General features: G+C 34.4%; 1 protein-coding gene across 1 annotated transcript in view; it reads right to left on the bottom strand.

The window, feature by feature from the left end:
- LOTGIDRAFT_117895 (hypothetical protein) overlaps positions 1-26,822 on the bottom strand; it is a gene marked incomplete at both ends in the record, with an annotated part of 34,861 nt that extends 8,039 nt beyond the window's left edge. Inside the window, one exon of the mRNA XM_009056328.1 lies at positions 26,076-26,822. Coding sequence (XP_009054576.1) covers positions 26,076-26,822 — 747 coding nt within the window. The remainder of the gene's footprint in view (positions 1-26,075) is intronic.
- Positions 26,823-27,022: the final 200 nt, after the last annotated feature.

Genomic DNA, 27,022 nt, shown 5'->3' with positions numbered 1-27,022 from the left:
ATTGACTGAATCTATTAGTTGTCAGAGATCTCTAGAATACCTTTTAATTATTTTACTTAAATAACATTGATAAAGATCTCTATTACGTTACTGAGGCTCTGATACTGACAACATAGTTGTCGGATTGTAAAGAGGTTTTCATAAATTATGTATATGTATCGGGGGCAATGATAGCATAAATTTGCGCCATTCCAATTTTCAATCAGACGTCTGTGGTTCTAGCAATTCGACTAATCCCGTTGAGATCAATGTTAGGTTGATTCAAGTATTATAAATTGAATTTCAAGGTAATCGTTGTTCTCAGGAAAACTCAACCCCAAAACCATTTTTCAAGGAAGTACTTATGTAGATACTTCTGCAGCGTGGAAACTTTTTTTTAAACAGTATTTCTTTATTTACAGATAAATTTACAATGTACATATATGGGATACAGAAAGAAGCAGAATGCTTATTTGAATCTGCCTCGCTGGACAAAGGTCCATGTTTACAGATATTCATGGAACAAATTAAAAATTAGAAATAAACATTTATGTTTATAGCATAGGCGACTTTCGACTCGTTTCTCAGGCCTTAAAACTGACAATTGAAAATATGATTGATTTGACCCAAATGTCAGATCAAAGGGAGTAAAACCTCGTAAGAAACGAAATTTAATCAATTGCAAACATGTCATTTTCATCTAAAAAGAGATGAAGTTGGGCGTAAATGTACATTATAAATAAGCAAACCACGATAAATCTTATTACATGCAAATTATTAAGTAATTTACAGTATCTGAAACTAACATCTGTAAACTAAACAGATGTTTTCAAACTAATCCAGTGTTTTTATACTTCACTTTATTCGTTTTGGAGTTTTTCCAATCGAAACAGAATTATTTAAACAAACTTCTTATACACGCTAATTATAACCTGCAGTACGTTTACAACCTGTTTTAAAACGACAGCACGCAGTTCCAAATTCGGTTATACAATTCTAAATTCGAATATATATATGAATTATTGAATATAGCACCTAGTATTTATAGATCTAAGAATTACTAAACATGGGTTGATAAGAGTTTATAGATCCAAATTATTGAATATGGCTTCGATGGATTTATAAATCTTAATTAGTGAGCATGATTCGATGGAGTTTATAGATCTGAATTAGTGAATATGGCTCCAATATAAAATTATAGATCTGAATTAGTGAATATAGCTTCTATAGAAATTATGAGTTTATGGTGAGGTGAGGTCCTCCCATTGTCTTCCTCACAATAAACTCATTAGCTTACGTTTTCCTACCAGTACCTGCTCAATGACTTCGCATTGTTACCTTACTTGTTAATTCTCTCTTAATCTCTATATTGTTTCTTGTTGCTATATATTTTTTTTTGTTATGTTTTATTCTCTTGTTTTAGTTTGCGATATCAGCATCCGCTGGAAGCGAACGTTAACTTGTCATCTACCTACCTACCAATCTCTTGCTATAACATCTGATGACGACACGTTATGTGCCGAACCTTATTAAAGAAGTGTTATATTCTATGATGTGCTCCTCGCTTCTACATGTCGTTCAAATCTTGCATGGTTAGATAGAATTTATAGATCTGAAGTATTAACATGTATAGATAGAGTTTATAGATCTGAAGTATTGAACATGGTTAAATAGAGTTTATGGATCTGAAGTATTGAACATGGTTACATAGTGTTTATAGATCTGAAGTATTGAACATGGTTAAATAGAGTTTATGGATCTGAAATATTGAACATGGTTAAATAGAGTTTATGGATCTGAAGTATTGAACATGGTTACATAGTGTTTATAGATCTGAAGTATTGAACATGGTTAAATCGAGTTTATGGATCTGAAGTATTGAACATGGTTAAATAGAGTTTATAGATCTTTGAATCGGTGAATCGGCTCTTAATTAGTGAATATGGCCCCTATAGAAATTATAGATCTGAATTAGTGAATATGACTCCTATAGAAATTATAGATCTGAATTAGTGAATATGGCTAAATAGAGTTTATAGATACGAATAAGTGAATATGGCTCAATAGAGTTTATAGATACGAATAAGTGAATATGGCTCAATGGAGTTTAAAGATCGGAATAAGTCCATATAAGACACAATAGAGTTTAAAGATCGGAATAAGTCCATTTAAGACATAATAGAGTTTAGAGATCTGAAAAAGTCCATATAAGACACAGTAGAATTTATAGATTTGAATAAGTGAATATGGCTCAATAGAGTTTATAGATACGAATAAGTGAATATGGCTCAATAGAGTTTATAAATCTGAATTAGTGAACATGGTTCTGTTGAGCTTAAAGATCGAAATATAAGACACAATAGAATTTAAAGATCTGAATAAGTGAATATGGTTAAAAAGAGTTTAGAGATCTGAATAAGTGAATATGGCTCAAAAGAGTTTAGAGATCTGAATACGTTAATATGGCTCAATAGAGTTTATAGATATGAATAAGTGAATATGGCTCAATAGAGTTTATAGATATGAAGTATTGAGCATGGTTCGATAGAGTTTATAGATCTGATTAAGTGAATATGGCTAAATAGAGTTTAAAGACCTGTGAATAACTGATCATGATTTTAATTAAATATGATAGATGTATTGATAGGGGGAACAATGATTGTCGTAACGGAAAAACATCCTTAAATATCATTTTATTCTAAATAAAAACAACCGATCTATGAATTTGCGTGTGATCAATCCCAACAAAACATAAATAAGCTATAATTATTGTTCTACACATATTAAATCAACATTAAAATGTCCAGTGGCATGAAAAGTATTGATCAAAGAAAAAAAACATCCTATCAAACAAAATACATGAAATGATAAATTTGACAAGTTTTGATGTAATTGAAACGATAATTTACCAATTTAACGAAATAAATGACGTAAAACCTCTTATCAGATTGAAGGTAACAGTTTTTAATCCGATTGTTTTTAATGCTTATCGGCTTAAATCCACATTAAACTAGTCGATGAACATGATGGATATTGATCATCAGGGGGAAAAGAAAGCTTGCCAGGCAAGATAATATATGCCAAACTGGCAGCTTTAATTTTGAAGGCAAATTTTCAGCATTCAGCGCGTTCTCTGGAACAGGGGCAATAACTCATAATAAATATTGTTCAATTCTTCTAATTTTCAATAGGGTTCATACTATTATGAACACTCACACCAAGTTTCGTCAAAATCCGTCAAGAATTGTGCCTTCTAGAGTGTTTACGAGCTAAAAATTAAACGCATTTTCAAGAACAACGGCAATAACTTATACTTAATATAAATGCAGCGATTTGATTGGATTGTACGCTAGTGGGCTCTACTTGAATGTATCCGCTAGCGTACAATCTAATCAAATCGCTGCTTTAACAAACCACCGTGATACAAAAAGGTGGTTATTACAGTCAAGGTATTAGACACAGTTCGAAATTGCTTGAACGTTACGAAAAATCATGCAACGATGTCCGGTGCTTTTACAAACTTATGTGGAAGATAGATTCGTAATTTGACATTATAAAGATGGTCACGGTACAAATAACATATTATAAAAGCAGAGACACAAATAAAATGATAATAAGAATAAAAATAAACATGAACAATACTTTTCAGATTGACAATAAAATGTCCTAAAAACTCAAATATGCCATTCTATTATGTAATCTTATTTAGTAATACCAAGATATTGCCAATAAAAGACTAATTCCACTTTAGATGCTCTTTATTTTTACGACAAAATAACCTTTTTTTATAGCATCATAAAATTCCATTGGCATAACAGGCAAAGTAATTGTAAATCATGCAGATGAAATAAACAATTTCGCTGATAGCTATCGGTATGATAACAGAATGTTGAATGCTTTTCGAGGTTCAGATCAGTACTTATATCATGTAAAGAAATAAAGGCAACAGTCGCTTTATATAAGATAGCTTGCCAGGCAAGGTAATATACGCCCACTCGCAGCTTTGATTTTGAATTAAAATATTTAGCAGTACAGTAACAATCACCAGTATGAAAAATTCAACCTTCAGTCATACACTTCTTTTGAACTCCTTAGAGCGATACTGAATAATATGGAATATGAGTTATTGCCCTTGTTCTTGAAAACGTGTTCAATCTTTAGCTCGTGAAAACTCTAGAAGACAAATATTCAATCTTCAGCGCGGTACTGAATAATAAAACCAAGTTTTGTCAAAATCCGGCAAGAATCATGCCTTCTAGAGTTTTTACGAGCTACAAATTGTACGAGTTTTCAAGATCAAGGGCAATAACTAATACTAAATATTTTTCAATTTTTCTGATTTTCAATAAGCTTTATCCATGGGTGATAACAAACATTCAAGCCAAATTTCGTTAAAATCTGTCAAGAATTGTGTATTAAAGCTAAAAATTGAACGCATTATCAAGAATAAGGGCAATAACTCATACTCAACATTTTTCGATTCTTCTGACTCACACCAAGTTTCGTCAAAATCCATCAAGAATTATGCCTTCTAGAGTGTTTGCAGCTAAAATTGAACGCGTTTTCAAGAACAAGGGCAATAACTCATACTAAATATTTTTCAATCTTTCTGATTTTCGATAGGGTTTATCCTTGGGCGATTACAAACACTCACACCAAGTTTCATCAAATTTCATGTGGGCGTATAAAAATTACATTATGAGCTATAGCGGAGTTCGCTCAAAAGTAGAAAGCTCACGAAAAGCAGTAAGGGAGAGCGGGGGGAGGAATAACTTTATGAACCATGAACCTTCATCATACAAGGAAAAAGATTTTGCACCTTATTGAAATTTCGGTAGGCCCAGTGACTGGTGCTCGTACGTACAGATTTTTTCTGCTGTCCCTTTGCTGCGATTACCGTCGTCTAAAACCACTTTTCATGATAAATTCTTAATTTCCATTTTTCCATTATACTATGTCAAATTATAGACAGAGTACCTAAATAATTTACATGTATATCACATCAACAACTTTACAGAACTGTGCTAGCGGCTGTGTCTTGATAAGGCGTCTACACGATTCTCAAATATTGTCACGACCATAAAAGCATCAAACTCTTTACTTAATCAACGTTGTCACGACAAATTTAATAATTTACTAATCAAGCCCTTCGGTCAGATAATAGTGTAGATGTCGGACAAGGTAACGGTCTTTTGGGCTGGATTATGGAACTATGGTGTTTTAACTTACAACTCAGCAGTCAATCTTCCATTGTTCATTGCAAAATCCAATTGATTTAGTGGTATTATGAGCAAATTTTGAACTCAATATAGAGTATCATACAAATCATTCATATCAACTCCTGAAGGGTCGTAGAACAGTGGGTTAGAGCGTTACAATCTATACACGGCTTCAATTGTATTGTTATGTCGAACAATTGGTGGTCGTAAGTATCCCGATCGGCAAATGAAATTCTAGTGATTTTAAGTCATCTTTCATAGTATTTCCAGCTCTAAATGGAACAGATAATTCGAGAAAGATTCGTCTCAAGAGGTTTGGACAAGGTCTAGCTGAGCTCCATCCAGCAAATTTTGAACTCAATATAGGGAGATAATGTTCATATCATATATAAGTTTTCATGTGATTTCATATCTTCACATCAAAGCGAACTTCGAACTTCGTCTTATACCTTACTGTATACATAATTTTTGTAGAGAGCAAAGCGTACAATCCCATCAAGACAGTTCGCAATAGCTTGGCACAATGAAAGTTTCTGAGGAGAGAATCTTACTCCAGTTAGATTGAACATGTTGATTCTTTCTTGTTTCTATACAACCAAGATCCATTGGTTTAAAGTCATTGCTAGTAATCTCCCTTGTCAAGCTAGTCTGGGTCATTCTTTATATACATGTATACGAAGTTGTATGCGACTGTTTTATAGATACACACAAGAAGACAAATATCTTGATCAGGAAGCGTAATGAAATGAATGGTTATGGAAGTTAATATGATTGTTTCGTTTGACAGAATTAAATGATCTACATCTTGAAATTTGTCTTGGCTTACAATAACATTTGTTTGATAACATATCCGTCTAAATTCAGATAAAGACGGGCATTCTTACAAACTATGTAGTGACATTTATACATCAAGAGTGATAAGAATTTTTAACGCCTGGGAACAAGCCATAATAGCCGACAATATAAGCCTATATGTATTAACAAGTTTTCATAACTTATTTGTCAGAACTATGTAAACAAAGGCAGATAATTCCAAATATACAACAAAATAGTAATCAACTTTCTTAAGGTGACTAACGAATCTCATAGTTATATCCACCCTATTCTGAATATCTGACAAACAGAAGTAACGTTTTAAGTGCTAAAATACTCGATATGGATAATGCTGCATCAACAGATCCAAATCATTTATATCGATTTCAGAAGGGTTGTAGAACAGTAATTGGTCGTTTGTTCTTATCTCGGTCAGCGTATGATATTTGGTGACAATGAAAATCATCTTTCATAGTATTTCAAGTCCACCCCGCTGTAAATGGTAATGATAATTCGGGAAAGAGGTTTGACCAAGGACCAGACAGGAATCTCGTGATTTAAATTTAAATAAACAAACTGGGAGATTTAGTCGTTTTATGCCCATGTTCGTCTTACGCTTCCAATAATCAAACCAAAAAAAAAATCAAAATGATCTCCTAGCATGAAAAAAAGGATTTAGTATTTCATCTAGATTAAAAAAGAAACGAATACTACTTAGATGAAGACAATTTGTTCTTCTTGAAAAAATAAATTAACACTTTAAACAACAGAATCAATAGTTAGCGTGTAGTCTCTCCAGATACCAGAATGGTGATGAACGTCGATCTGTAGCACATCCTGGAAAAATTAACTTCGTTCAATCTGAGAATTAGTTCAATTCAAAATATTTCTACCAAACGTTTACCAGTCGATTAACTCCAACAAAAGAAATAATTAAGCACGACTAAACAGTAATAACAGGTCAAGGACTTATACCTCTAAATCATGAGGTAAGGTCTGTCCAGGATGCGGACTGTAAGTACCATCTCAATTTTATACGCCCACATAAAAAGGACGTCACCCATGTGATTTAAGGGCCCAATTTACCTCATCATGAGGAAAAGCCCACAATTTTTACTGTCTAAACCTAAAAGGGACAGATTCCCCGTCCGTTTTACCAATCGTACCTTAGTCTCAGAAACGGGAATTATTTAGCTAAGCTTACCAGTAATAGTGTTCAAAGCTCACCGTAGAAATTGGAGCCTTCAAATCCATGTGTGTCCAGAATTATACGGATTTGAAAGTTAAAACGACGACTCGTCTTTTCTTGAGACTCATATACAGCAAAAGACAAGTGAAATTCCTAGTTTGGGGTATTTTTGAGGGAATTGTGTGATTTTCGAACATTTCTAGTACTTTTGAGGGCTATTTACATAAATTCAATGAAATCAGTGAAATGACGAGTGTATCCCTTTAACAATAATGACTAACCTTAACATCCTATAACTAATAAGACCAAAAATCGAGAATTAGAACGAAAAAGCTGACGTTAAAAAATGTTTATCTAACGAACAAATCAGTGAAAGTCGCTGGAAACTGTTTCAACGCCATTGATTATTTGTGTTGGTAACCTATATCATTACTAAATTGGTGGTCTAATCAAATATCCCCTTGGCGAAACCAACAAGATAAATTCTTAACACTAAACATTAAGCCAAGACAGTTCCAGTTAAGATCGGTTAATAGTCTTGTTATCAGCATTTAACTTGCCAATCATTTTGTCTTCAATTGGCTTACTAAACGGTATGATCAACTAACCAAGTTATTAGTGAATAGCTTTTTGTATAAATACGTGTGAAAAAAAATAACAATCAAACTGTCTTTCATCGTTAATATGATCAGCGTAGAAACAGTGGCGGAGCCAGGTTGACGTCCGAGAGGGGACAAATTATCTGAGGTTGCCCGAATTTCTAACCAAGTTATGAGAGTCATGCTCGAAAAACTTGCATTTGGGGCTGCGAGGGGGGAGGGCGGCTTGACGTTGAATAGATTTCCCCAGAGGTGATAAAATATCATTTGACTCAATTAATTCATAGATCAAAATTTCAGGTAGAGCTCGAAAAACCACTTTCCGAAGAGAATTTGATTTTTACAGTCAACAATTATTCGACAGTGATAACAGATTTTTAGTTCATAAAATTTAACTGAGTATCTATTTCAGATGGTAATAGATATTAAGAATCGATAACCAGAAAGCAAAAGTTGATATGTTGTTCTTAACATGATCATGGTCAGAAACGCTCAAAGGTGAAAAATAAATAAAGGGAGATGTTAGTATTAATATTATAAACTCGGCCAAATCTGTAATGTCACTTAGTGCTGTGTACGTGGCTTATAATAAAGCAAGACGATTGCGTCAATATGAAATATCGTCTAAAGTGTATAGTCGTGGACTCCAAAGATAAGTAGTACCATCAGTGTATCGATAAGAGTAGGCATGACCTGCTTCGTGCGCGACAACCGCCACTACAAACTGGTCAAATTCGTGAGATACAACCAGATCCATTCATGCCTGAAGAAATAAATCGGCCAAAATGCAAAAATCATTTATTTTTTAAGAAGTTTGTACTTTTTGTGGTTGGTGTTGCGTTTAAGAAAAAAAAATTCTATGTGGATTATGGAATAGTAAAAGAAACACGACTGATATTTCATTAAACCGATCCCCGATTATTTCATTCGAAATATAGCTGTCTAAATCTATCAAAGGTGGTTAGATTCCTTGAGGTCATTCATCACTCATATCAAAACTTTATCATATATCATAGGATAACAGAATGGTAAATATGTATACACATATCATAACTCTTAATCTTAAAAAGATTGAGAAATCTGACAAATTGCAGATATTTCTAACAAATATTATTTAAACATTCCCAGACGTGTATTTTTTCAGTTACCTTATCTTCTGTCAATAACTTGGTTTGAGTTGATGTATAGTAACGTTTGCTGAGAAGAATTAGGGAAAAGCCGGATACGACGGCTTAAAGAAAATACAAGTCTCTGTTTGAAGTGTAAAGGCACTGCAACTGAAGGTCCAAGTACTATAGAATTCGTTTTTACAGGTAAAAGGATTTTCAGAAGGCTTAAAAAACCACGACTTTCTGGAGTGTGCAAACTAACCAACAAAACCGACAAATTAGCGAGGGTTGCGTATAATATTAATTTAAGACGTTCCATGCCCTGATTAACAATAAATAAGGTATTCGGTCGGCAACAAAGAAAGAAACAACTATATTTTACAAGAATAACATCTTAGGTTCACATTTAAGGATCCTTTCTACCAGCTGGTTCTTGGCCAAACCTATAGGCATTGATCTTTCCTGGATTATCTGTACCCATTTTACAGCTGGGTCGACTGACATGATGGTGGGTAGATCCATGTTTGCTTACTTTGCACGTATACCGAAGTCCAACTTATATTTTCAAAAAATGTCCCGTGTGGGATATTTTCCCTAACACGTTTCAACAACATTAGCTGATCCCTAGTTAATTATGCCCATAAAAAAAGAAAAAAAATCTGCCCGAATTCTCGATGAAAGTAAATCATCGAATAAAACTGCTTGTAAATCATGTTTCGATGGTAATAAAAATCGTAGTCAAGATATTCGTAAAAATTTGAGCAATGAGGATATTAACCCAATCACCCCCGTTTTCTTAGAAGAGTACGATCATAAAAGACACGCTCATACCACTATTCCATCAATCAACATTGCTTGACAAGTCTCATTTTCACCTCCTGCTAATAATAATACATCAACAAAAATGAAATAATGAAACTGGTATATCTTTACTTGTCTAGGAAATAGTCTGACAACCACGAGCACTGGTCAATGGGTGGAAAAAAAAGGCCAAAAAGAGATGCGTCTTTCCAAGAGCTGGACCCCCATGTCGGATCCCTTGAATTCCCCTTGCCAGAGGCCTCCCAGAAACCAACGTTGAATTATATGCATTAATGTAAGAGAGCTTAATATTCACCTCAAAATTTTACCTTTCACTAGCCTGAGAGGGGAGGAGGCATGGCCCATGTTTGTGTTTATGCTTTGAAATTCAAAGTTGATTTGGCTCCATATGCCTACTTTGACCGACGGGGACGTTCAAATGATCGACGGTCTATATCCTCCGTCAGACATCAAGAGTACAGGTTAGCTATTTCATGTCGAAGTCTTTCAAAGAAAAATATATATCTCTGTAATAAAAATAGAAAGCCATCTATCACTTTTTGTCATAATAATAACTTCATAATCAACCCGATAATCAGATAATCCCTTAATTACTTCTTATAAGTGTTTAATTAATCAGCCATGGTCTATTAACGTACTTCTTTTGTTTACTTTTAGAATTTGAATTGAATCATAGTTATCTCCCTTAATTTAAGCAAGATAATTCTAACCTAAATTTATCAAAATATTGGTTTTTTTCCCCAACTTACCCTCTTGAAGTAAATTTTTGATTTTCTGACTTATACAAAAAAAAAAAAAATTAAATTTATAAATATAAAAAACGATCTCGTATTCAGTAAACTGTAATATTTCACCCAATAACCTCCCTTGAAGTGTGTTAAACCTTAATGTTCTTGTAGTTTTAGTTTTTCTCTCTTAAATTACCTCCCTTGAAGTTGAAACATTCAGCTGTCAATCAAGTGTAGTTCTATATGGATTACAGTTCTGTGATAGAACTCATTGTAATATTATGGCAATCATCAGAAAAACCAAAAAATGTATTTGAAAGGCAAAACGTCATGTCAATATAGCGACCTTCTGGCTTCGCTCAAGGGGAAATCAAGATCAGATTTCACAGGAAAATGTCCGGTTGCCAAAAAAAAATAAACAGCCTGTGTAGTCTACACGGATACGCACATATAATAACATGGAAGGTGTTGAAACTGATTCCAAATAAAAATATCAAAAGCAAACTAAGCAAAGATAATTCGCACTTCTGCAAACTATATACTTGAAGAACGTGCGTATTGGCGTCAATAATTGATAAAGAAACTGCTATTCAACTTTCCATAGTTTATATAATTCGATTTTTATCCAGTCCTTATCACGTGCAGTGTCATCCATAAGTGTGCGGGTTATCAACTCCTGCTCAACGTATCACGCCAGAATCACATACACAAATGTCATCGACGAGGATCATATCTGCAACCTGTCAAAGACAAAACCATATCAAGATGTTATGTAGATGATGTTCACAACATGCAACTCATGAGAGTACAAATGTACGCCGGTTCCAAACTGTGTCTAAACTATTTATAGACTTCCGATTCTCTTTAAAATTAAGTATTACTCTTTTATTTTACGATCCCCAACTTTATAGAGATCTTTCACGTTTATGGTCTTAAGTTAACAGGGTTCCGGTTTTCCGTCTCAATCGGAACAACTAGACGCTTTTAACATTTTTAGATTGAGCTATGACATGATTGTCTAAGATGCAACCAGTTGCTATCAATGTTTTAGCTATAACAATCGCTCTTCGATTTTGCTAGGCAACCTAATTTTGGGTCACGATTTTGACCTCAATGAACCTTCTCAAAATGATGCCAGCTTCTTGGCGTTTCATGTTTAGTTGAAAATATTATTTTGTCTTTTGTCGTCAAAGTGCATGTTGAAAATCATACATTACTTAAAACATCTTAAAAATAAGCAGATGGGAAACTAATAAGCCACTAGCCATCTACGGTAAGTAAAGAGAAACCTTTTCTCGAGACAGTACAAACGACATTATCCGTGCAAGCCACATTCAATTACCAACATATGTTTGAGCCATTCTTCACCATTAAAAACTCGTAATTCAATAGGTCATCTGGTCTAATAGTATTTCAATGATAGTTGTCTAATCTTCGTTTTGGTCAGTCTATTTGTAATTATACCATTCACTGCTTTATTCTATTATCTGATTAGGACATAATGAAGCTATACATTCCAGACGGACTGGATTGACTGAATCTAACGATTACTATTGACAACATGTGTAGACAAGTCCACTCAAATAGTTCTTGGTAATTGTTTAAATTATTGTGACTTGAATTGCACGCACAATTTTATAAACATGCGTTTGAAGTAACATATGAATTTTGTGTTTATTTAAAATCCAGTCGTAAAGTGGAGTGCTGGAACGATATATTGGTGAATTGATGTATCGCGATACGACATGCCACGATACGCGTATTGTATCGCGATATCCTGTATCGATACCTGGGTTTCACTGAAATTGTTAGAAACTTTTTAAAAGACAGTGGACGCTAACCACTTCTTTTTACTATATTACCGAATATCACTGTTATAAAGTTATGAATTAATATATATAGAAACTTTGAAGATAAAATGTTAATTTTTACCCCATTAACCCATATCGCGGTGTATCGTATTGTGACTCTTGTATCGCGATACACGATACGTATCGTATAGAGGAATGATTGAAGATAGCAGAGTGACATCAGGGGTTCTTGAAATGTAAACACGGTTATAATTTCAATCGACAGATTATGAATGCTCTTGGCCGAGACCAAAAAGCTTGAAGTTGAAAATATTGATGGAAAGATGCAAGCTTTAGGTCGTAAGATATTTTTCGCCAAACATTTGTGTGGATGGCACTGATATAATGAGTAACTGACTCTATTCTCCAGGCTTGTATCGTCACTGTCTACAAATACCATGCTAAATTACCATTAAATATTGTTTATACCAATCCCCATATTGACTGACTTTAACGAACACCAATTATCTCTGTCTCGCTAAGGAGAGTACGTAATAATATAGTTTTCTCACTATCACGAATGACTTTTTGTCGCTTTTCTATACTGAAACTACCAAATACCATTAACAGCAAGTTAACTATAAAAGATGCTATATATACATACGCCATAAAGCTGTCAGTTTTCTCGTTATAAATATTGGAGTTTTTGACACGTAGGTTTTAAATGGTATGATTTTATTTCAGGAAACTTGTTGCACAATTGCGTATTTCATTTAATACTTATACCCAGAATATTACCACCCACGACTGAGCCTCAAGACTAGAACTATTACTCGTCAAGTTCTCATCAAGACAGGGCCACAATATATCCAATTTCACCACGACACAGCCCTGATTTATCATGTCCGTATCTTTTTGAGAAACAAAACCCTTGTAAGGTCAACGACCCCGCAATGACAAATCCGACTGCATCACGACTGATTCAAGTCGTTCTCAGCTTTCAAGTACCGACTTTAATCGTGAACATTTAGTTTAGATGTGGTGGCATCCCTCCCAACCCAGATGACCATGTTACGACTCCATCCGATCACTCCACGACTTGACAAAGTCTGTCCAACCGATTTTAATTATCTTTTTAGTCGGTACATCTGAGAAGCCCAGTGAGATACTGGTAATGGTATAACGCCATCAAACTGTCCTCATTGAAAGTTTAGCTTGCGCTCTTCAAGGTAATATCACGGTGTTAAATGGCTGTCACTTTTACCGGTAATGTTTCGAGATTTTCACATGATATAATTTTCAAACAACATAATTATTCTGGTAAATTGGGAATATAAGCAGTTGTTAAGACGTCATATAATAATCAGAATAGTCAGATTTATCTCTTTAAGGCACTAAATCGCCTTGTTATCATGTGCCAGGTAAAGAGTTGCGTCGCAGAAGGCACACAGATTCGTTCCGTTTATTTACGAGGTACATTCAGCTTTAAGGTCCAAGTGGAATGGTATTTAATAATCAAAGATGAACAGCCAATTAATCGTATAACTGATGGAATGCAATAAACAATTTTTATCATAAATGTGGAAACAAATCGCATCGAAATTTACTGGTGAAGACCTTAATAAACATCTAATCTATGGTTGGTTCTGTATAGTAAAAACAAACTGACAAAATAACGAGACGTTTGTCTTTACATGATCACAACATCTTTCTCTAATTGTCATGGAACATGCCACAAAGTTACAAAAGAAAGGAGACAGAAATCTTAAGCAGAAACTGTGAATTGACTTATAAAAACACAGAATTGATTCATATCTTATCAATTTACTTGTAATGTTTGTGTTAATGTTTTATCGTTTAGCCACGTGCTTTTGTGATGATATGTTTGGACGAAAAGATCACAACCGCTGCCGATTGAATCCATATCGAAAGATTAAAGGAAAAAAAACCCAACAACAGTCATACTGACGCTCACGACAGAGGCTTGCTGCCAAGAGATCGTTAGAGACACAAATATTTCCTTTGATAATTTTAAGTACGTATCTCATTGACCAACACTCGATCCATATGAAAACCATGATAAGCGAACAGAAAAAGGAAAACAAAAATATAACTTTCATTTTCGAAAAGAAAACATTCACATAATACATCCTTAATGGCTTAAGGGAAGTGAGAAATAATGTTTAGTTATTTAACTTGCATCACAGAGTTCTGTATTGTAATAACCATTATTCTGTATCGGAAAGTTGCTACCGACATGTCTTTTGAGTGCAAAATTATTAGGTACTTTTGAAAAAGGAGGTAAGCTGTTAAACACACAACAGAAGGTTTCTGATCAAGTATGCGTACATCACTGAACAGAAACAAACAATCAACGACGATGAGAAACAACTCTAGACTATCAACTCATGTGTAATGTGTAAGAGCGTTGTCAAACATACAACACATGTTTGAGGATTTGATCTTAAAAAGGTAGCCTTTAGTCTTGACATTTATTTTAACACAATAACCTAAAATACGCAGAAAATCAGTGCTATTACAAGACGTTTTCAATACCCGTGTTTTCTGTTATATGTTTTCTATTGAAAGAAAATGTGCTGCATGACAAATTTGTACAGGACATAGGCATTTTGACAACATGTTATGAGTACGCGAACCCTAACAAACTTCCACACAAAGAGACAGTTAGTCACGCCGTTCAAAAAGTGATGTATCTTAGAAAAAAAATATATACCATGAATTCTTCTTCATAAAACGAAATTAAGTTATCTGACTAATTCTGATACTCTTGCTTGTAGTTGGAATGACAAAACAGTAGGCGTACTAATCGCTCCTTAACCTAAAACATGAAGCCCTCGCAGTGATATACGTTATAACTATTTGTAGGTTGGTCGTTGCCTATCCCAAATCAAGGAAATTAAAACAGACTTGTATCTGAAAAAAAAAAAAATTAATTTCACATGCCCCGCTACCAACTTTATCTGAATGATAGGATCGTAAAACCTTTCATGTTGTTCTACTAATGGCGAGGATCAATTGTACACCTGCAATTATCAGCATAAATTTATTGTTAAAAATAATTACAAAGAAATAGTTAAGATTCTACTAAACAATAAACCACATTAAATGCTGACTAAATGGAAAAGGAGTGGAAAGATGTAGGTAGATCTACATTTCAGACGAATCGATCAAATAAGCTAAAACGTTCAACATGACTAAAACTGGTTGAAATCAGCATTTTAGCGAGCGGATATAATGAAGCCTATAACATATTCCGTATTTAGATTCACATCGGAGTTGGTACTAAAAGTCAACCAAATATTTGCACCAATCGAAAGTGGACGGATATACAGAAAACGGTATTGCATGTAATCATCGATCCAAACATTCAACAAAAGTTTTTCAGATTTGAACGACATTTAGAAATGCGGAGGAGTACATAATCAAAAACACAAGGCAATATTACTGTTATTACCCTTTGATGTATTAACTCTGTTAATCTCTATTATCCTTCCTTGTTATATATTTTGTTATGGTTTATTCTCTCATTATTTCATCTAATGACTACACGTGTAACTTGTGTTCACACGCTATATTTCATTAAAGAAGTGTGCTTATTCCATAATATTGTCTTGTGTTGATGACCCAAGTTATTCAGCATCACGACAATACGACATATTATTCATTTTATTATGAATAAGCTTTCAATTTCAATGTATTGAAATTTATGACCATAGTATTTGCAGGAATTTAATTATTCCTGTTAGATTGCTTGGTGTATAATATATCCATAGTGCAGTATCACATCTCTTTCTTATATTTCTGCCTAGCAATAGGTAGCAATAGTGTTATTGAAACTAATTTCAGATTATGTGGCTCTATTATCCATTAGGTATCTACACGCTTAACATGTAATGCATAATTATCATTACTAGCAATTGACCTTTGAGCATAATGTATCTCAAGCGGAAAAACGTTAACGTATTCATCTCACATGCGACGATTGGTACTTACAACGATATCCAGAATGATATTTATTATTCGGGTATATTTGGCATGATCTACGGAGAATCTTACTGGAACTTGGTTTCCAAAGGGAACCTGCACTTCAACTATATGTGGGACTTGGTATTGGTATTCCAACGACAACCAGCACTGATCTATTTGTGGGACCTGATATTCATCTCAGCATCGACGAGAATCAGTAATAGAACTATATGTGAGACCTATTTTCACGAGGAACTGCCGAGGATTTTCACTATTATGCTAGACCTATAATTTCAACTAGGACCTTCATCTGAACCCTTAGTAAAAGCTGAACTTACGCTGATAATCTGTACTGAAACTGTATGTGAAAGCGAACCTGCAATTGAAGTAAACGTAAGACTTGGTATTTAAATGAAAACCAGCACAAAATCTTATTTTTATGTACATTGCCAGGTAAAGGCGTTGAATAATAAATTCTCTGGGGCTTTTAAAATGCAGTATCATGCTGAGAAACTCAATTTCGTTAATTGTTGATCTATTTAAATTACCATGCAATGTATATAACAATTAACCACGTCTGAATAATATTTAATGGGCCAGAAACTTGTTATCACAAGGCTGTAGATAAGACGATACATGATATTCAACAGAGATATGTGATATTCAACAGAACAGTAAAAGTGTTAAGATATACTGACATAAATCATGGTTGTTTTCATGTGAATGAATGAAAGGTATTTTGTTATAATCGTGAAATACGACACGTTTTCATGGAACTGAATTATATCAATTTATTATCAATATCAACTATGCAGAGTCTTAGAAGACGATGTGGAATTGACAAACCAATATCAGCTATTCAGAGTTTTAGAAGACGATGTCGAGTTCACAAACCAATATCAGCTGTGCAGAGTCTAAGAAGACGATGTCGAGATGACAAACCAATAGCAGCTATTCAGAGTTTTAGAAGACGATGTCGAGTTGACAAACCAATATCGGCTATGCAGAGTCTAAGAAGACGATGTCGAGTTGACAAACCAATATCAGCTAGTCAGAGTTTCGGAAGACGATGTCGAGTTAACAAACCAATACCAGCTATGCAGAGTACAAGAAGACGATGTCCAGTTGACAAACTAATATCAGCTATGCAGATTTTGACGAAACTAGAGTTTTCATGAGCTAAAGATTGAACAAGTTTTCAAGAACTAGGGCAATAACTAATACTAAATATTTTTCAATTTTTCTGATTTTCAATAGGGTTTATCGTTGGGTGATTACGAACACTCACACCAAGTTTCGCCAAAATCCGTCAAGAATTGTGCCTTCTAGAATGTTTATAAGCTAAAATTTGAACGTATTTTCAAGAACAAGGGCAATAGCTCATACTAAATATTTTTTAAATTTTTCTGATTTTCAATAGGGTTTATCCATGGGTGATAACCACACACTTATGCCAAGTTTCGTCACAATCCGTCAAGAATTGTGCCTTCTAGAGTGTTTACTAACTTAAAATTGAACACGTTTTCAAGAACAAGGGCAATAACTAATACTAAATATTTTTCAATTTTTCTGATTTTCGATAGGGTTTAGCCTTGGGTGATAAGAAACACTCACACCAAGTTTCATCAAAATCCGCCATGAATTGCACCTTTTAGAGTGTTCATCCTTGAGTGATTACAAACAACCATACTAATTTTCGTCGAAATCAGTCAAGAATTGTGCCTTGTAGTGTGTTTACGAGCAATTGTGGACGGACGGTCCTACGGACATGGGTGACGGCAATATACGCTCCACATTTCATGTAGGCGTATAAAAATGAAGACATGCAATGAGAATGAAATGAATTTTTATGTCCTTCTCTTCTGCACCTAACTAGACTAATGAAGAAGAAGGCATGTTGAAAAATCCGAAGGTATTATCTCGATCTCTACGGAGATCCACCAACTATTGGAAACTATTTCAATCAATTTTAGTTAGCCTCTAATCAATAGCCAATGACCAGTTCACTAGGCCGTTTATTAATCACCGCGTGACCTATTTTACCAATTAAAATACCATTTTCTTACGTCAATCAATTAGTATGTCATGTCAGTCAGTCATCAGTAATAGAGTAGCAAATAAAATGTTTTCAAGTGATGAAAGGTTGGCAATGATTGATGTTGAGCAAGCAAGTGTTACCAATTATTGGAAACCGTTACTTTGATGTTAGGAATCTGACGTAGATAACGTATTATCTTGGGATGTTGGTATGGGTAAACAACGTTATAGTCACACGACGTCAAAGTCATTTTTAGCCGGAATGCACAATGCAATGTAAATATTAAATTAACTTTTTCGTCCAAGTTCTCTGCATCTGATTGAGTCAGATGAATACAGGAAACGCAATGAGGTGTGAAATGAGAAAAAGTTTGCAGCGGCCTTAGTCTTCTCTTATCGATTCCAACTGTTGATGGATCTTACAGCCTGAAACTAAGGCTTTATTGTTACATCCAAACGGTTATTCCTTGCCAATGTCCCCGACCTGCATCACCGATGAAAAACCCGGTTGACAAAAGTGTTGGTGGGATCGAACACGTTTATTATTCAGTACAGACTTAATACATGTTATGGTGATGTATAAATAGATCTGTAGATGTATTTGCTTCCTAACACTCCATTGTGTGTAGTGAAAACACGATCTGATTACATTGTCGGTGTCTTGGTATCCGTTCTAGAATTGTTATCCTTTCTGGATTATGTTCATTTGTGGATTCACAAATTAGCATTAACTAGTTCATTTACTGGTTTATATTTAATTAATTATTTCGTTTAAACGAAATAATAAATAAATATGTTTACAATTGTGCCTTAGGGGCTCCGTAGGTTTATGTAACACTCTTTTATGCTATTTTTTTTATTCTAATGAACTACTGCAATGAAAGTACATGCCAATACAAAATACTGACTGATAAAATAACACTCTCGCTTCACGTACTCAATATAAATAAGTGCACAATCAATTCTCATTCATAACTGTCGATTACCAGAATACATGTAAATCGATTGTCAAGATGATACCCGAAATACTGAAGTTGTTTTGAAGAACCATGAATAGTGGTATCAATTCAAAAGTCTTTCGAAAACATTGAAGACGTATTGAAGTTTACTCATTTATGAAATGCAATGTGTATTTACTGGAAATGTTATGCAATAAACAAATCAAGTCAAACAGCTTCCTACAATTTTGCGAATCTCGTAACCACACCCATCAACCGCCAAGTTTTTCAATAATATTTGTATCATGGATCAGTATTTGCAAGCATTCAATTGTTAAATAACGAGATTACCTGAGGTATGACGTGTTGAATTATCTGCTGTCAATATGTTGTTTTGGATTTGAGTTTTGTTTTGCAGTTTCGGATCGTTAGTAGGCTACTTGTTTTTTTTTGTTTTTGATGAGACAATAAGCAATGGTCAGGCTTTCATTAAACATATTTGAGATTTTTACAACGTTTCTGAAAAAGTTACGTGATTTCGTGATTTCAGATGGAAAGAGATATCAATTACTGGAGTGAGTCTGTATTATTAGTTTAATATCTCATACGAAGGTATCTTTCCTTGTAGCCATGTAGTCAAACAGATGAACGTTGGTTACATGATCAAAAGTTTTGAGACATTTCCAGAGTTTGAAAAAAAAATGAAATGGAGTTTTACGTCCTAATTTTCTGCACCATGTGGGCCAATGAAGACGGGCAACGTCATGCAGGGTAAAAATAAAATGAAAGAAATTTTGCGGGGACAGCGGCATTAGCCTGCTCTTTCTGTCGTGGGATCTTTAAATTGCACAGCCTGTAGCGCGCGGGGCCTCGGTTTATTGTCCCATCTGAACGACATCCCCTCTTACCTCCATAACTGACAGAGGGAAACGGGGTTGAAAATCTCGACCTATGCCGGGATTGAACCCACCGAGTCATCCAGAGATTAAAGGGAACTGAAAGGACCACCAACTCTGTATGAGAGATTGGTTATTGATTCTGTCTTAATGTTTATAAATAGTCGTAATTAGTGACCTTTCATCAATTGCACACGTTTGTTACTTGTAATTATTAGTTCGCACCAGATCAGCTGTCAACTATATTGATAGCTAGTGCGATAGATTGATCTGTACCTAGCACCAATTGACATAATTATAGATGGACATCTGATACATACAATACAGCTACAAGACAACATGTGTGATTCAGGCATAACCAATTCTCAGTTGACAATGGACGGCGCATGATGTTTCTGATGTAAGCGATCACCTGAAATTGTGTATTATCATCTGCTGATTGGGCTAATGATTGATTTGCCCATGCAATATGCCATGGTGGAAAATTTGTCAAGAAAGAAACAAAAGACTGACTCTCAACTGTAGATTCACCTGCACAGCTTTAGGTGAAGAGGCCCGTGATTATTCCTATTTTATGAACGACTAGACACCTTTACCGTCTCAAAAAAGCTTTATCTCGTACTGGCCTGTCCGGTCTATTGCATTTCTTACTGGTCTAAACAGTAGTCTTGTATATCATGAGTTGTCAATAATGTGCGACTTTTTGATCGATGCTAAAATCGTTGGGAACCTGATGAACTCAGTGTAAACACAATGCGTTCGGCAGTAAAACTGGCTCTAAACTAGATTTACTTTACAATTCTCAGTGGAAACGCGGTTATCATCTCGACCTCTTTTGGAACCATATCATTGACCCTCAGGTCAGCGAGCAAGCGTCTTACTCACTACGGGCCAATGTCATGTTATATCTTATTATATATCTTGCACAAATACCAAATGGGTTAATGTAATGGTCCCAATGATACAGAATAGCATTTATCATAGACAACTAACCTGAAATGGTCACGCAGTTGTTTCAATCAGGCAAGATACTAATAAAGTATGTCAATAGGTTTATCAGATTGAGTTTGGATTGGTTCAAATGACCCATTATAATGCTGACTAGTAACTTCTGACATTAGGTAGTGTAATATTAGTAAATATATCACTTGCGTTTGTTTCAATCTCTTGAAGTAGCCTTTAATGCCCTTGGGCCAATGGAATGAATCATTGGATTCGATGTCCCATGATAAAATGGCCAACATCATCAGGTAGAGAATATGTTCGCTTTATCAAATGTAGCGAGGGGTTCATCAGTGACTGATATGAAAATGTATTCGTAATATCGACCAACTGCCTGTCAATCCATTTTAAACATGTAAGTTACTGGGTTAATGAAATGATGTCTTAATTGTATCTAATCGAGCGTTATGACCTCTCGGACATCAAAATCGACCAAATTCTTCAATTAATAATGTTACTCACTCAAGCAGAACTATCTTTGTGCTCACACTAATGAATTTGATTACAGGAAATAACTCTTCATTAAAATATTGTCAACTTCCAACATGTCTATAGCAAATCGGATTCTGATTTTGTTAGATAAGAACAGTGTAATAATCCTCTACTACTATTCAAACAAGCCAAAAAAGACGATAATGAATAATACTTGACAATCGCTTAAAGAATACAATTACCATAAAATTTTCCATCTCCTACTTGCAGAAATTGTATTTTATTGATATTCAATTCAAGTTGTTATACATCATACTTTTACACGGCGAATATGACATTTTCATCATAAAACATGGAATATGCGAACATTTTATAGTGTAAATTATGTTCTTACATCAATTTAGGTTCATAATATTGTCAAATTTCAATTCATTTTCAAAACAAATTCACTTATAGTTTCAGTTCAATGGTTTCAATATACATAAAAGATTGAGTAGATGTATTCTTAACATGTTAGGATTCTTTCAAGAATCTTTTATGTGCAGAAAGTATCTTTCTACCATATTCCCCGGACATTTACTACTTGTTAATAATAAATAAGAGTCTCTTTTTCAGAAGGCATTTATATACGCCTATATATTTTTCATTTTAATATTTTTGTTTCAAAAATGAGTTTTGTGTCCTGGTATTCTTAACTGCTATTCAGGTAATAAAGAACATACATATATACACAAACTAATAATACCAGTTGGTCATTGACATTGGTTTTAATCATTCCCCGATTATCCGTTCTGATTTACAGCTAGATCATATGGAATAACGAGTAAAAATGACGTATTCACACACTTTTTGACTCTCAACTAAGATTAGAACCCACAACCACACTTTATTCAATTTTAAGGATTATCGTTGGTTATCGTTCCCAATGCGGAAACTCATCTATAATCTTCCAGATTCAGAGAGATAAGTCTTCGCTTCCCAGAAAAGGTAATTTCATAAGCATTACAAATTCGTTCCCACAGGGGAATTTACTAGCAGATATGCAAAGAAGACAAAGAGTAAAAACCAAAGATATGACTGATTCAACCCACAATATGCCACGATAACACATTTAACAGGCCAGTTTTATAAAGATTAGGTATCGAATTTAAGTATCTTGATGATTTATGGCCCGGTCTGCAGACTTCATCAGAAAATTGCTTAGAGTCATTTCCAATCCACTACACGGCATAATCAAAGAAAAATGGCAGCTATTTTAATATTTTCCAATAGATTAAGTTGATGGTAATAATGGGTTAATGTTTGATAAACGGTGTCTGGTTTGTCTATTCCGCGTTTATATAACTTAATGTCGTGTAGGGAAGTCAAAATTGTTCCTATCATTAAACAATCAGCCAAAAACTGAGAATGGCGGCCATATTGTTGAAGTTCTGTCGCTATACATGTCTTTTAAAAGTTTCGTTTAACTATTAAAAGTTTGAATTTCGTGCAAAACACTAAAAAGAAGAAAGTCAAAGCCATGCTGAACGGAGGGCAATTCTCAATTATGGTTAATCTGACAATTCTAAGTCCAGTTATAATAATATAAACACTGCAAAAATATCACTTACTTTGTGTACAAAGCACAAACATCGACACAACCCACGTTAACAATTGCGCGGATCTTATGTACGAAAAGTGTAAACTGTCTAATTATATTGCATAATATATAGATGTGACTCATTTTAAATCATTAAAACTACAATTTCCAAGAAAAAATTTTAAAATATTTTCTAAAATCATGAACTTTTTTACGATGTTCGAGTGCAATTTAGTATTCAGCTTCTACTGTAAGCTATAAAAGATTAATATTAAATTTATCTTGGTAAACCTGATAAAAGGCATATAATGTCGACTTACATACTAAAGCACATTGATTACAAGTTGCTCGACTGCAACTTTTATTAAATTACTCTCTATTTATGGAGTCTTGTTTCTGTAATCCGGCAAGTTCCTGTAAAAAAAGCATTGATGTTTTAATGAAATAGTCCTTACATTTCAAGCCCGTGGGGCTTTGTCTGTGACTATCAAGTGATATTTATGAAGAAATTATAAAACCATCATGTTTTCGTTTCATTTCTTCTGTTCCGAAGATCCGATATCTACGGGTACAACCCCATCCCCCGGTCAAATATAAAAAGGAAAGAAAATGTAGTGAAATTGCTTAATGATGTGTCAAAGGTTAGTACCTTTAGTTAGTAATTTGCCCAATAAGGTGCTAAAAAGGTTGATCACCGATTTCACTACGTTTTTACTTGCACTATGAATGGTAAAATATAAAGTAAACTAATGTAATTATCCAGTATACAGATGAAGATGGGAATAAATTAGAACTATAAACATATTGCTAATAAGAGTCTAGACCATCGTCTTTAATAAAATACCATATAATCATTATTTATAATATGAGAGACATGAAATTAACCAATGCTTTTGTATTTAAGATGAAAGTGGCTGTAAAAATATATGTAATTGAAATTACGAAAGCACGACCGAAGAGAAAATTAAGTTGTACATATTTCTGGTAGGTGCTACTACAGTTGATTGAAGCTTGAAATTAATTGGAAAAAAAGCATTGTATATCTGTACCCATTCGTAGGATATTACCACGACCACAGCCGTATAAAGCCGCGAAAAGACAAGGTACGGTCTCCGGCGTGGTGTACGGTGCGGAATGATCAATGCAGACGAAAATAGCAGAAGTGAACACACGAGGTACGAGTCCGGATACGGTACAGACACGATTCATTTCTATTTTCAACTGTATCAATAATACAGTACATCGTCTATTCGCATCTTCATTTCTTTCCTGATTTAACAGGAGAATTGTCTGTATTCGTAGGGGCCAATTTACTTTTTTATGGCATGCGCATACCCACCGTGAAAAAATCTGGCTTATTGCCATGACAATTGAATACGTAAATAAAATCATTTAAAATTTTTTCTATATTCTCTTCCATAAGTTACTACAAGACTATTTTCATCTGATCTAGTTTTGTCAGATGCGGAATTCACATGGAAACATGTTGGTTTCACAATGTCATGGGCAAGACCTTTAAAACGTTCCCCTTTGGTGTGTCCTTAGGATAAAAAAAACGAAACAAAAAATTAGATTTCCTTCTCACCCCCATAATTTCTTCCCCAAAGGGAATATCATTGATATATTCATTTGACTAGTTCTTAAGGTAGCTTTCTTCATAGACAAAAATATAACCAAAGTTTTTGACAACTGACATTTGTAGACTATCATCCTTTAAGTATTCAGGGCAAATAATGTTTAGTTTTAGTTCACTTAAATAAATACAAATTCTCGGGAATTCAAGATTATATCTTAAAATGTAATTACGTTATCAACAGCTGGGATATGTCAGGTGCACAACTGGTTAATTACTCTTTAAAGAAGCTCTTGTAGGCTTTAGGATTGGCATTTCCTAGTTGTTTTTGGAAAGAAAACATATGAAGCTTTCTGTCTTACAATACTAAGCTACTGAACTGAAACATCTTCATTAGCATCAGCGGAATGCTGACAAAATGTGCACAATTTATATGGTTCTTGTATAATGTATAAATTTTGACGATATAAAAGAATACAACGGGTGATATCTCTTAATGGTGTAAACAAAAAAAAACGACCTGGATTCGATGTCGTTCAGCCAAGGCTCGGGTAGGTTGAAAAGGTAAAGATGTATAGTAGAATAAATTATAGGCCTACAGGTTAGGATTAAATTCCACTCCTACGATGATAATATATCTGAAACATCGTCACGTATTTCTATCCCAAGAAAATCTTGTTAGGTCTATCAAGAGAGTCTTAAGTGTTCCCGATGGTATTCTTCAGACATGTTATTGCTAGTCCTCTAACGAATAGTGTCGACATAAACTGTCCTGGACTAAGTTACAATGACATTACACGTGGTTACAAATCAGATCTGTCAGATAATAGTTCGACTAGTTCAGTAGTGCTTCCCTGTACCTAGTGCACTTGCTCATCTAGGTTGTCTCTACAGGTTTTCACTGTGAGTAGAGTAAACATGAGAAAAACGAACTCAGGAGTCACAAAAACCCACAGAGGTGCGGCCATTGATCTGTCAAATTCAAACTTCGGAATGTATAGTTTTTGCAGTTTGTTTAAGATCTCCAAGATACGCAAAAAGCAGTTAAATTCCCAATTCAATCCTTATGAAGTTTATAATCGAATCTAGTCCGGCTGACCAATCGACTTAACAATGGTACTGATTGATATTGATTGAATAACCCTACTTAAGGACAAATGCTAATAAATCTCCTACATAAATTTCCTTATGATGCCGTGGACAATCCATTCAAAATACCAGATCTAAATAGAGAACTGTTCGACAAAATGAAAACGACCAATATCAAAAATAACTCAGAAGGCCACTATATTTGATAACTGTTTCAAATATGAGATAAAATTAATAATCTTTGTCGGAAAATTCCGTATTTTTGAGTTCTTACAAATGGAACTATATCCCTACCTTTCTCTTGGATTGTAGTTGATTAGTATCTCTAGTCTGGTCGGCATTTCCTGGAGATGTCCGTCGCCATAACAATATTCCCACAATACTATAAGTTACAGATAAAATACATAACGGAATAATATACGTAATAAAAAGTACAAACAATGTGAAAGTTCTCCGAGCGTTTTCTGTTTCCCATATTTCATCACAGACAATGAAATGATAATCCGCAAAAAACACATCATTGGCCCTGCTTACAAACAGTTGCACAGAAGCAAGGCCTATAGAAAATATCCAGATAGCCACTAGAAACAATTTAGCTCTGGACGCTGCTAATCGTGACCGCAGTGGAAACGTCACTGCCAAAAAACGGTCTGTGCCTATGGCCATGTTCGTGAACACACTTGCAGATACTGATAAATGCTGCAAAGCTAGAACAACTGGACACATCGGTTTTGAGAATATCCACGTTCTTAACATTGTAGCTGAGAATGTGAAAGGCAAACAAAACACCGCCATGATCAAATCTGCAACAGCAAGATTGATGAGGAATGGTCGAATATCAGTGCGACACCCTTTTCCCTTGGTGAAGACAACAACGACCAGCACATTCCCGCATATAGCCAACATCACAGTGACCGTATATAATAGAATTAATACAATTTGAGAAGTTTGATTAATAAAGAAAAAAGGTACTTCTTCGGTAGCTGTATTGTTCACAAGTTCCCCCGAGATATTGCCAACTTCACTGGAAATGTTCACCATGGAAAATTTCATAACCTTTCCCTAAGCTGTTACGAATTTGATATGGCCCATATGAAAATTTAAAACTAGGCTTCCACACTTTGAGAAGAGAACAAGAATAAGTAATTTCGAAACTTAATCTCAAAATTTCTCAGTCCGAAAACCATCCAAGTGTTAATTAGCATTGCGTTTATTTGCTGAACACCATTTGAGTCTCTACA

This window comes from Lottia gigantea (genome assembly GCF_000327385.1).
Source record: "Lottia gigantea unplaced genomic scaffold LOTGIsca_27, whole genome shotgun sequence".
NCBI classification, from domain to species: domain Eukaryota; kingdom Metazoa; phylum Mollusca; class Gastropoda; family Lottiidae; genus Lottia; species Lottia gigantea.
The sequence above is the reverse complement of the archived record's forward strand: the minus strand, read 5'-3'. Positions and strand labels throughout refer to the sequence as shown.